General features: G+C 37.3%; 1 protein-coding gene across 1 annotated transcript; it reads right to left on the reverse strand.

The window, feature by feature from the left end:
* Positions 1-859: 859 nt before the first annotated feature.
* Positions 860-14163, reverse strand: LOC115009344 (cytochrome P450 2F2-like). The gene is made up of 12 exons (XM_029433292.1): positions 13917-14163; positions 12019-12274; positions 10770-10932; positions 9575-9727; positions 9205-9365; positions 8657-8725; positions 8405-8509; positions 8006-8144; positions 4601-4686; positions 4131-4232; positions 3447-3588; positions 860-3321 (listed from the first exon to the last, which is right to left on the reverse strand). Exons 2-12 carry the CDS (start codon positions 12178-12180, stop codon positions 3134-3136), a joined length of 1470 nt encoding a protein of 489 aa, XP_029289152.1. The 5' UTR covers positions 12181-12274; positions 13917-14163; the 3' UTR covers positions 860-3133.

Here is a 14163-nt window from a genome sequence, read left to right on the forward strand (position 1 = left end):
ATTACACAAATTGCTGACCATGTAGGTTTTGGTTAAAAAAACTACAAAGTACATAGTAAAAATACATAGGCCTATGTATTATTTTTTGGTGAATTGTTTAAAATGTATTGAATTACGTTTATTAGATACACCTGTGCAATATAATGTAATCCACTATAACAGCACACTACTACAGTACCTTTATGAAGATTGTGTTTTATATTGCATCTTTGTTCTTCATTTATTCATGTAAAACAATGTTTGTATGGTTGTTTGATAGTGACAGAGAGATGTGATTCAACTTTATGGTAATTTTCAAGAACATAACCATGGAACTTGCTTTTACTTTTTTCTATTTGGTGTTTAATGAGACACAATGAGAAGATTTTTTTCAAACTCATAAATGCACATCATTAAAATGCTAATGCAAGAAATGTTACACACAGACTAAAAACAATACATAGGGAAATTAGCCAGAAGGGCCTCCACCATATAAATCCCATATAAATCAATTAGCGTACATATCAAAACATGTCATTTTGGTAAGTGCTAAGTATACATATCAAAGAATGTAATTTGGATACAAGACAAAGTAGTAGTAAGAATACATATCAAAGTATGTCATTGAATCAATTCAAATCAAGTCCTCCAAATTAAAAGAACAAAATAAGTTGTTTGTGCATGCCTTCTAAAGCGTTGCATTGGCATGACAACTGTTTTTCTGTTCGTTCCGAAACCGTAACAAATAAATAAATTGGTTGTATGATGTCAAAACACTATGTTTAAGGTTTGCTTAGATTTAGGCACAACAACCACTTGTTGGTTCAGGGAAACATCATGGTTTGGGTTAAAATAACGATTTCATTAAGGTTAGGGGGCCTTCGTCGTTATAGTGTCAATAATAAACCCAAGGGGTAAGGAGCTTGAGAGAATGGTGGTAATGCTTTTTTTTTTTTTTAAACAGTTGGTTTGAAATAGAACACAAACTCAGGTTTCTTGTGTAGCCGATATTGGTGACTACATATTGGTGACTACAATTATACATTATTACAGAATATTCTGATATCTGTAAATATGACAGACCAGCAGAAACTGCCCAAGCCCCTTTTATGGCCATCACACATTCTTGACCAGAGATAAGGACCAGACTCACAGAGACATACCTAACTTGACACAAAGAAACTGATGTTAAATGCAAAATAAAATGTACTTTAATTGATATGTTATGCTGGGCTAATATGTTTTAATAATAGGAAGTTGTGCTTTAACACAAGTTTGATGAATGAAATTAGTGTTTGTTAAGGTGTCAACTCTCCTCCCCCTACTTTCTACGTTCTTCGGAACCAGAGGCAAAGAGAGGCTACCCGAGAGGAAGACCAAATCAAAGATCTCCCAAAAATTAGAAATCCATACTTAGATTGCTTCACAATCTTAGGTGCTTTTTAAATTCTCAACTGGTGGTGCAAACGGTGCATTAATCTATTAAAATTCAGTTTAAAGGGTAAACCTCTAACACAGATACCAGTCGCTGATTCTACCTGGTCACACTTGGTCCGCTTTCATTCATAAATTGTTCATCGTTGAATTCATTGTACTCGTTTATTCACTATTTATCTTTCCGTTTTAATAGTTTAGTCTAGTAGGTATTAGTTCAATAAACATTTCATTTATGAAGATGATCCTGTGATTTGTGTGTATGAACAATCAGGTCAATGTACACTGGGCCAGAACTCTGTAGTAGCCTTTAAATTATGAGACTACAATAATCATGATTATCAATCCTTCTTTATGATGAGTGATGTTCCGAGGTATTACATTCTGTTACTTGAGATAAAACTTAATGTTTTTGATAGTCTAGGTTGAGCTCCTTCACTTTTTTCACCATTCATGTGTTTATAATACATCATTTTGAGTTATAACTATATGTTTTGGTATTAATTAAAAGATCTGCAACAAGCAATTCACACTACAATTTTGGTGCATCCTGTGTGAGGCCCGAGACAAACCAGAGGTTTTATACACACACATAATCATTTTTGATCAAGTAATAAAAGGGATTTCAGTAGGTGTCTGTGTAAAATGTTGAATAGTGTAATGAAAAGTGCTTACCGGTTGCTATGGTTACCACCACACAGAGTGACATAAGTCAGCAAAGAGCAATACCAGCGATCGCCCTATCGGTGGTTTAAAGCCACAAAAAGTAACATTAATAAATATACGACAGGCTAAATGATTGATAAAATATACATAGAGAGACTTTACTTATTTATTTAAAAGGAACAATGTAGGCTACAGTTTAAAACATGAATGACACCATTTAGCAAGGTACCAGTTTATAGCTTTAAGCTAAGTCACATTTGTAGTCCCCTGACGCTAGAAATATTGAAGTAACAATTTATTGCAAGCACCATGAATGACACTTTATTTTCCAGACAGTCACTGAAATACAAACTGTAATTATCGGCCCCAAGAGTCGTTTCTCGTACCAGGAATTATCTGGGAGTGTGGGCTACCACTCAACCTCCATGCTAAAGACGCTAGCGTAGCTAACTAGCCGCTTTGCAGCCAACATGGACGGAGGGACGTACTCCATGCACGTTTTATACTGCATTGTTCATTTGAGTTGGTTGTGGCGTTACAAGGCTGTCTCATTCAGATTGACACCAAAGTGTGCTTTGAATACAGGTGGGAATGTGTCCTCCCTGACGCTGGGAGGTATAGTTACTGTTAGCCGCTAACACAAGATACTAACCAAAATTCCAGTTCTATTGGTGAGAGGGACGCCGTTCAAAATGGAGGTCCAAACAGAACCTGCTACCACTCATTCTTATCTGTCCATCAGAACCGGCAGATGAAACAATACACTTTCATGTGTTTTTATGAGTTGATGTTAGCTTAATGATTTGAGTTTAATGGGTAAACCTCTAACAAAGATATCAGTCATTCATAAATTGTTCGTCGTTGCCTTCATTGTACTCATTTATTCATAATTTACTTTTCTGCTTTAATAGTTTAGTAGTTATTAGTTGTGCCATTAGGAGAGTAGAAAAAGTCCTGTATTGTTTTCATCGTATTTGTTCCCAGTAGTTAATAGCTGCTTATTCTAATCTAGGACAATCTCAACTGTTTCTGCTGTGTGTCTGTGCAGACAGCCTTACTGCGCTGCCCTGAGTTGGATCTTCATATGATAAGGTTTAGGAGTCAGTGTGACCCCATAGACTGGATTGTAGTCTGGCTCTCCTGCATCCTCAGGCCAGATGAATTTAAACTTCCTCAGCAATGTCACCAGGATGAGAAAGAGCTCCATACGAGCCAGACCCTCTCCCAGACACATACGAGGACCTGAGACAGAAAAAAAAAAAAAGACCTCAAAGTTACACAGTTGGATTAAACCCACCCTGGCTGTGCATGCTACTGCAGGTGTGATACAATGAGACCCATACTGTCGTTTTATTATGCTCTAATACCTGCAGAGAAAGGCATGAAGGCCTCTGGTTTAACAAACGCTCCCTGGTCATTGAGGAAGTTTTCAGGGTTGAATTCATTGGGGGCTTTCCATTGTCCCTCCTCATTAAGCACCGAGGTCAGGTTCGGGATAATCAGCGTACCCTGAGGAGAGAATTAAGCACATGAGGAAAGGGCATAGAGGAAGGCAGAAAATATTTGTAAGAGTTTAAGATTTAGTTAAAGCGAGGGTGGGTAATATAATTTAGAAAACATTTTTTGTTATATTTGTTGAAACTCTCTTTACACCTCGACAGCAATCAATAAATCAAATACTCAGATATGTGTGGCTTATGCAGGAATGTAATACATCCATCCAATAATTTCATTCACTCATTGTGCATCACCAGAGTCTTTCACAAACTACTATCTTAATGGGTCTCATTGTTATTACCATTATTTAAGTATGGTACAACAGTATGGTAATCAGTAACCTACATTGAAAGACACTTGACTGTTTTCTTATAAATCAGACAATTTAAATGTGTAATAGAATTTGCAGTAAAGTCACGTTCATCTTTGTTACCTGCAGAGGTTACCATACCTTGCCCCCAATTAGGTGGTAAGTACAGTGAGGTTTCTTTCAACAACACTTCATTATACTGTTACCTTTGTCAAAAAGCTATATAAGACCAGTTGCTTCTTACCCTGGGAATGGAATATCCCATGAGCTCTGTGTCTTTAGTCGTACAGTGGAAGACGCTGAGTGGTACAGTGTTGGCTATCCTCTGCACTTCGTGGATCACAGCCTGGATGAAGAGAGATTTAAACAACATGTTCTTATGGTTTATCTGACTTGGGGCAGAAGAAAAACAGTGAGGGCTCTTAGAAGCTCAGCCACAGAAAGGCAGACGGATAAACTTGCAATATGGGAACACGTGCAGTAATGGATCATGATAAAAGTGGTTCAAAGCATCTATTTGATCTACTGAATCCCAAGGACCCCAGTGTAAACGGATTCTCGCACCAGATTTATTGTTTGAATTGAACACTTTTGTAAATTGTCCGCAACCTTTAGAAGACTTTGTGTCATGCTCTGACAAATACGCTATTCAGACAAATGTGTACACATGAAATAAAAGTGCAATTATTATGAGAAATCTGTCTGATGATTTACCTGCATGTAAGGCATGTTGAGTCTGTCATCAAAACTGGCCTGAGCCTTCCCTTCCAACACCTCGTCTATCTCCTGTTGACAACGCTCTGAGTGATACAGCAGAGAGTTGATAATAATTCACAAAACAATTTAAATGTAAGAGCAATGAACAACATGACTGGAAATGGGGTAAGGTTAACCTGTATGTTAGGGGTGGAAGTAACACATTACATTTACTCTCATTACTGTAACAATGTCATTTTTAGCTTAATTTTTAACTATGCCTATGCCATTCACTATTCTCATACTCTACACCCTGTTCACTTTCAACCTCAAAGTGGACACTTTCTGAGTATTCCTCATATTGTATTAACAGTTTTGAAATCAACAGCATGTAAGAACATTTGTGGCTCTTTTGATATTTATCTTCTACCATACTGTTTTTAGTTTTGCCACATACAAAATATCTGGTAAAAGTCCTGCATTCCAAGTCCTACTTAAGTAAAAGTACAAAAGTATAAGCATCAACATATAAATCCACCAAGTAAACGTTTTCATTATGGAGAATGGCCCATATCAAAAGAATATATTATTGAATTATAATTATGATATAATTCATTCACGTGTTTAATCACTTTCACAATTTCTTTGTTTGTTTTTTGTTTAATCAGAACTTTTACTTTTACTTAAAGCTAGGATTGGTGATCTTGAGAGCTAGCAAGAGTATGGTAGATTTTTAAAATTATTGAACTGAAACAACCCAGCCAAATCTTTTCCAAGAAAGTAGCTAGCAGCACTAGATCTAGGTCGCTAAATCTATCGAGAAAATGGCCAAGTTGGCACTGAGAGCCTGTCTCTTCAGGCCTCCCTCCAAAGCCACTGTCCAAAAACAAATCTTTATGAACGTAAACAACGAACATGGCTATTGTTAGTACTCATAGCTGTCAAGCTAGCAGCTTGTGGAAGACTACAGTGAGGTGCAATACTGTATTATATTATTTACTGTATTTATTATTATTACAGGTCATTTAGCAGACGCTCTTATCCAGAGCGACTTACATTGAACTAAGTACAGGGACAGTCTCCCTGGAGCAACTCAGGGTTAAGTACCTTGCTCAGGGGTACAATGGTGGCAGCCCTGGTATTGAACTCACAACCATCTGGTGTTGTATTTGGAAGCCGTACCACTAGACCACTGGAAGAAATTTACTACAACACATTTAGCAATGATGCTCTGTTTAACTACTGTACCAGAATATCATCTGAACTACTTGGAGGAGGCGGAAGAAGCACCGCATTAATCAATGCAAACAAAATTAAGACTGAGAAGTGGAAAGCGGTTTCGACCTGAAAACTTAGACAGGTGAGGAACGGGAAGATAAAGAAACTGATTCTCCATACTAAATATATGCACCCAGTGCCCCATAATAACTAAGGCACAAGGACAGACTTAATATGTGCCATGGTCTTTCATGGATATGATCGGGCTGGCAAGCAGGTTACCAGACCTCCATGAAGGAGCAAATAAGTGGAATACAGCAATGGAAGAAAGTATGGCAGTGGGAGATATCAAAGCTTTGCTCATGCACACAGCTGGAAAACACACAACTGAAGAAATCTTCCAGGCAGAAAAACTGCCAATGGGAGTGAATGGAAATAGAACACACAAAGTGGGTTTTGGTGGACATCGCAATCAGGTGTGGGCTGAGCTGAGAAAACAATAACCAGAAAAATGGATCCCTCAAAATTGGAAGGAGAAAGACTAAAAGACAAAGAAAACCCATCAAAGTTCTTGCATGATTTTCAGCGAAAATGGAGAGATGAAAGAGGAAGCACCAATGACACTACGAAAAGCCTGTTTAAAGTGATGGTGAAAAAAGCTATGCCACCAGAAGTGCAGAAACGCTTAGATAATGTTGTGGGCCTAAAAATGGAAATGGGGTGGCCTCTGTTCACTGAACACATTGTGCACCATGTGGAGAAGCATAGGAGGCAAACACCTGGATAACAAGCTAACACAACTACAGCTAAATTAAATGACCAAACCAAAAAAGGAGAAGGCAAAAGCTCAGGCCCTAGAGCCAATCCATATTTAACACTTACAGCACCTAGATGTTCCAAGTACTGTACTTCAGTATGTGGACGATTTGATAATCTGGAGCCCAACAAAAGAGCAGTGTGAGAACGATTCTACAGGAGGGCACACAGTCAGTAAAGATGGGCTACAATTCTGTGAGGCAGTAGTTGAGTATCTAGGAAGAATGTTATGTGGGGACAAGAGGCTAATCGCTCCCTCACAAATAGAAGCTATAACTAAAGCTCCCTAACCATAAACGGAGGGACAAATGCTCTCTTTTCTGGGAATGGCAAGATACAGTTTGCCGTGGATCTGTGACTATGCTGTTAAAACACCACCTTTGCCTGCTCATATACAAGCAGCAAGACAAACAAATAGTTTCTGGTGAAATGCTATACTATATGCTGATTGTTGAGTCATATTAAACTCTGAATGATATTCATATTTAAAAGGAACGTATAATGTGAAAAGTCCCACATATAAAAGTTGTTTTTTAATTTCATAAGCTTACTCAAACCATTTTAAACTAAAAACAGCCCACTGCTCAATATGTAAACATGTAATTATTATTTTTGAGAATTATTATGAGTTACCCATTTTGAGTATGGGTTTTATGTGATGCAGGATCCATGTTGCAAACATACTTGGTGTATTTTTAGATGCATACATTTGAACCTGTTATCAAACCTTAACACATGCTTGTTGTTATTACGAGACAGGTATTTCTTGTCTCGTGATGGCAACTCGCAGGGGTGGTGTACACAGTCACAAAGGTGGTATGTTGTAGTAAATTTCTTCCAGTAAGTGTTCTGCACTTATAAATAATATAATGCAGTGCAATAAAGGGTAATCAATATGTATCTAATGTTAGAAGTAGACCGTGTGCATATGACCAGGGTACAACACATGTTTTTTTAAAGGGTAACTTGACAAGCCCCAGACTTAATGTTGGGTATAAAAGTACAAGCGCAGCCTGTTTAACGTCAGTCTGGTACTGGTACCCCACTCGGGTTTAACACTTTTCTGTGAAGAATAAACTCTACTGCATCAGACTCTGATCGTCTCCAGTGAATTCCTTTTTAACCTGTTTGACTTTTTTGAACCTGCAAAGACTCCAATAGCTATTCAATTGTACTGAAGTTAAGGTGTTGGCGAGGAGGTCCTGACTCTACTTCTGACCCAGAATTGGACTTCTCTCCGTCAACAAATAAACTAAATCAAACACTTCTATAATGATGCACGACCAAAAGGTGCACACTAGGTCAGGCTAAAATGCTCGTAATGATTCCTCCAGCAGTGACTTCTATCCAACTATGGAGCAGAAAAGTAATTCCCATGTGCAGGCATACCTTGTATGTGTGGGTAGGTCATTAGGTAAAGGAAACCAGTAAGAATGGTGTTTGAGGTAGTGTCAGTCCCAGCAAAGTGAAGATCTAGAGCATACATAGTCAGTTGTGCTTCTGAAAAGGTAGAACCATCTTCCTTTTCCTAAAAAGTCGAGAATGATTGTTTTAACACAAACAGACATACAATAATACTGCCACACACTCCTTTAGACTTGTTCATCTTGAAGAGAAAACAGGAGGCACACAGCTGCACCCCCTCGCTGCATTCTCTTCCCCATCGTTACACTACATCTGTTCACATTATCACCAGACAATATAAAAAATAATGCAGTCAGAAAAGCCACACACACACACACACACACACACACACACACACACACACACACACACACACACACACACCTTATCCATCCGATCCAGGTAGCAGTCAACAAAGTCTCGTGGCTCTCCAGGGACTCTGGTATTCTTGTGCTCGTTCACCAAATTAATGGCAAGTTTCTGACACGTCTGAAAAATATCCAAGTCAATTTGCATAATTGTCATAATAATAATCATAATCATAATAATCATCAATTCAATTTTTTTCAATGCAGACTTTTTTCTTTACAATTTATTACAAATATTGACATTAAATCTCTGGGCCCAATTACATACCTCAACATTCTTAAAGGCCTTGTTGAAGGGCAGCGGCAGGCTACGAATTATGGGAAAAGAGTCGTACAACTGTAATAAAAAAGATAAAACATTAGTTTATTTAAATCCAAACAGATCCTGCTTCCTGGCATGAATTACTCTGCACAATTATTTTATCCTCATAGAATTTACTTGAATGGAAAGTATGAGGTAACTGCTAGAGAAAACTCTTCAACAAGTGTTTTTGCAAGCTAAGTTTAGTTAGAAAACATTACTTAAATGTCTGTGAGGCAAGGTGAGGAAAGTTTATTCTGACCTCTATAACAATATAGTAATATTTTAACAATGGCTTTGGACAATATTAGTTTTAATATCTGTATTAGGTTGAAGAAAGATTGCATTACATTTTCAAATCCTGTAATTATAAAAAGTTACTTTCTCATTTACGACCAAACACTAACAAAACTAATGACATCAGCCTCAGTTGTAGTTTATGTTTGGTGCCAATTAACAAATGCTAGCAAATGTTTCTGAGCCAGGTTTGAAGGCTAAAACATGCTTCGACTCACCATAGCCCATGGTCCATTGGCTATCTTGGCATTCTCAGTAAAGCATTGAACAATCACTTTGATGAACTCATCTTCATACTCGTAGCGTTTACCAAACAGAACCTGGCAGATGATGTTGGAGGCCGCATTATGAAACATAAGCTGAGGACTTATGGTTTGGCCTGTAAAAGACATAATGTACAACATAGTATTGTACAAGAATACAAAATAACTTTAAACTAACAATATCCCAATGCACAATTCAACAAGACATTAAATGAAAATGCAGGATCATAAATAATTATTAAATAATATTAGAGTATTTGTGTTGTTCTGTGTCACTGATTATAATGAACCCTGCCAGAGGATTGTGGACCCACAGATGACATACCAATGCTCTTTTCCAGTGCATCAATGATGTATTGTATCTCTCCATGAATCCTCTCCTCCATGGAATTCTTCCCCAGACCAAAGTTCTTCAAGGTCATCAGAGCAAAGCGACGATGCTCTTTCCAACTAGTGCCATAATCTGCCAGAATCACCCCTAGAACAGGTGTAGTGGCACAAAAAGCACATGTCACATTTTCTCAAGATATCACTGTCCAATGTGTTCTATTCCAGAGCTCATCTACTTTCTAGCCTGTTTTATTATTTTTGATGAAACAATTTTAATAAAAAAAAAAAAATTTGAGTCAGTTAGAGCCCTTCCCCATTTTCTCTGAAAAACGGAATAGTATACTGTACAAACACACATAGTTACATAACAGTTTCTTGTTTTCTCCTTTTCCCCCTCAGATCTAGAACTCCCTCCCTGAGGATCTGAGACAGAATCAGTAAGATCTTTTGAATCACTTCTCAAAACTTGACTTTTTTTACTTTTGGGTATTTTATTTCCATTTTAACTTATTAATTATTAATTAACAATTAGTATTGTTGTAATTGTCTTATGTTATTCCATTGCAGTCCTGTACTTTTTTATTTCAATTTTGGTTTAAACCATGTAAAGCACTTGGTAACTTTGTTTTGAAAGGTGCTGAATAAATAAAGTGTATTATTATCTATTATAATCTGTGAGGTATTTTGCGATAAACTAAGAACATTGACAATAATGTATATATAATAACGTATCATGATGAATTTTATTTTGGTCAAATGTATCTTATAATACAATATTTTTTTCTAGATAAATACTGATCTTTACACAATACTAACAGAGAACTACATAATTTAGTGCACAATAAGATTTTCTTACAAATGGTGAAGGCACTTCTACAAAGCTTTGTGAGGCAACAGGTGACATTCATTTCTAGCCCAGGTGCCTGTTTCTCCCTTTTCACCATTTCCCAGCATGTGCCTGTGGGTGGAGCTCATTTGCATTTACTGTGATACAGCAATGATGGCAATAAAAACTTAAGCTGCACTATGACCATATGTCTTAACCAGATATATAGTAATAACTATATGCATCCCTACATACCATACATGCATAGAAATAGATACATTACTGTACACCGTATGCCTGTTTTTTTTTTATTAGCAATGTTTGATGATACACTCTCTGCTCTGTCACATCATGTCTCTTTTACCTTTCCTCCTGGTGGTCTCATTTATAAACAGGTCTTGGGGTCTTCCAGCAAAATCACTGCCCTTGGTCACTATAGCCTCCTTCATGGCCTTTAGCCCGTTGATGACAACAGCTGCTTTGGGACCGAGGAACACACTGTAGACATTTCCATAAGACTTCCTCAGCTGGGAGAGAACAAGATAACACGTCAGAGTTTGAAATACATATATATCATTTAACATCAGAAGGATATCACCATATTTATTCACTGAAATCACAAAAACATATTTGTCCACTTAGTTCAGTCTTTATCGTCTCACATGGGAAGTTTGTCTTGCAGTATGGCAAAAATAGACACAGCAGAGCAGACTCACCCATCAGTAAAACAGATTAAGAAAAACTATAATTTAGAAAGAGTCACACAAAATAACAATAAAGACACTAAGAAAAAACAATTAAGTAAAAATACAATAAAAACAGGTAAAACCAGCAAATAAAAACACACAGATTAATTATAAAAGTGCAAATTAAGTAATTTTATTGCACATTCTAAAAATGTATGTTTTAATTTATTACACCTGACTTTGGGAGTCCATACCTCCTCCTGAAGGAAGCGGCTCTAACTACACAGCGTGTGGAATGTATGCAGAGACTTTTAGTTCAGCGTTGAGATTTAGGGCGTGGTAATGTATGTGTAATGCTGAAATTGAATTAGACAACGCCCAAAATGTAAGGCCATGTTAAGATTGCCCAGCGTTGCGATAACTGCTAAGACTTTAGTCACCACACGTATAGACTTAGGGTGGGGTATTTTATGTGTAGTGCTGAAATGGTTTCTGTTAAGGGAGGATGTTGTTTATAAAATACATTTTTCAATGCATTGAGTGCCACAAAACACTAGTTGGCCATGGTCCAAATGCACAGGCAGCCAACTCTGTACAGTCAACATGTTATGTAATCACATGAAAAAACTAACAGTAGAAGCCTGTAACCTATGCCCTTAGAAGCATAGTATACAGGGCAACGATTTAAGTGGCTTTCACATGCCTTTTTTTTATTTTACACTTAAAGCCTATAGGTTTAATTATAGTCTGAAAGTGCAGTGCCAAAACAACTCTGGAAACTCACGATCAGGAAAAGGCAGCCCAGTGCCACATGTGTAAGTATTGAACCATTTTAAGTACTAATAATAGTAGTTACATCAATGCCATAATAATGTAAGGCATTGGAAGAGCAACATCATGCATTTCATTTTGTTTCGGTTTTCTTACCCTCTCAAAGTCCTTCAGGGGGTTCTCTAGGCTTAGGTGCAAAATGTTCCCCAGTATTGGCAGGGGAGCGGGTCCTGGAGGAAAGTTCTTGGGCCTCCGGGATTTGAGTTGAACAATGATGAAAACAACGCACAAACCAAGCAGGAGGATTGAAGCAAACATGGTGGAATGGACTGAAGTGAAGAGGCAAGCTGACTGACTTGCTTTAGAAGGGAAGCTCTTTATCCTGCCTCTTCTGGGTGTGTACTTTGCTCTCCTGTATTAAAGGTGAATGTTAACATCAAACAGAATCAGTTACACACTGCAGGAATGGGTTCTGACAGGCTTTGGCTCAAATGATCCCGTCAACTGTCAGTTCATATGTTGCTAAATTCGTTCTCTCGTTTATAGTGGAAGGAAGTGAATGAGTTGCAGCCAGTGGTGGAATGTAACTAAGTACATTTACTAAAGTACTGTACTTTTTCTTTCTTTTCCGTTTATGCCATATTCTACTTCTACTGTACTACATTTCAGAGGGAAATGTTTTACTTTTTACTCCACTTCCATTACAGCTTTAGTTACTAGTTACTTCACAGATTTTTTAATACAAAACAAATGACGAGCTTCTAAAATATGTTTTCTTTTTCCCAACAGTATTTATGAACACAGCTGAAACGATAAGCTGATTAAGCGATTAATTGATTGACAGAAAATAAACTGGCAACTACTTTCATAATTGTTTGTCATTTTAATTTAAAGCAAAAGATTACAAACATCCATGGTTCCAGCCTCTCAAATATGAGGATTTGCTGCTTTTCCTTTTACTTGAAATGTTAATACATTTGTTTATACTTAATTCTGTGTTGTATAAGTCTACTTATTCTTAGACTGAACTGACTGATGTAGCAAACTGTTTTAAAAGGAGGGAGGATTGTAGTGAGAGCCCTGGGCTGTAAGGTTGGACTGTGAGGAAATGGCAAATGTTTAACATGGGTCAGGGGTCAGGCAGGAGGGCCCCTTAAAAGAATGTTGCTTCTGTCCCCAGGGAGTTTAGGGCCGGCCATGATGTGAGGTTATTGTTCACTTTGAGGGAAAAGGCTACAACGTCACAGGCCACTACAGACTATAGGGCTGGCAGATTTTTTTCTTGAAATATTAGAACTTTGTTCTCATTAAATTTAGAAATTATTTTCGGAATATTACAACCCTTTTTATCAAAATATTTCGACTCTAATTACGATTTCTCAGAGAACACAGATCTGAACAAAAATCTTGCTAAAACCTCATATGACCTATTAAAGTCCAGGGGTTTATAAGTGCATTCAAATTAATTAATTAAATTAAAAATTAATTAATTCATGCACATTTAAAGACTTTCCCAAACAAAAGACACAGCAGAGTATGAAAGAGTAAATCATGCCTACATGTGTGTTTATTTAGCAGGGATAATATAATATATATATATATATATATATAATATATATATAATATATTCCATTAAATCTTTTTACTTTGAATTGTCACTGGCCCCTGGATGTTGTGTCTGTCTTTGCATAAATAAAGACAGTTCCACCATAAATTGGTGCATAAATGGTTGTGCAGGAAATGTGATGCTTAATATTTCACAAGGGAGGACCCACAGACCCCCGCTTTATATTTTAAATTACATAAATAAATGTATTATCCCTTTAAAAGTGTCGCAAGTGTTGTCATTCCGGTTTTGACGTTAACATAACTTTAATTGTTATCTCGAAAGTGTCCGCGGATGATGCTCTTCGACGGGGATGTGGACGTAAACAAGACGTCGCATGCATTTGCCAAACCAAACAATTAGAATTCCTCCTGGAAGTTATCTATTGTAAAAACCGACAGTTTACAGAATAAAGTTTGAAAACGTTCAATAAAAGCATTAATCTCACCTTGGTGTTGCTTGTCGAAGCTTCTTTTGATCAAGTGAGGAATGGGCTCACGGCTGGCCCGTGTAACCCAATATGTGGAGGTTCATTTGTATGCTTCCTCAGTCACAGGCTACTGCTGTTCTCATTACATAACATGTTGTCGCTGTCTGTTCACTGCCTGTTTACTCGGACTATAGCCAGCCAATGCTACAGGCCTTACATTTTGGGCGTTGTCTAATTCAATTTCAGCACTACACATACATTACCA

This window comes from Cottoperca gobio, chromosome 6 (genome assembly GCF_900634415.1).
Source record: "Cottoperca gobio chromosome 6, fCotGob3.1, whole genome shotgun sequence".
NCBI lineage: Eukaryota > Metazoa > Chordata > Actinopteri > Perciformes > Bovichtidae > Cottoperca > Cottoperca gobio.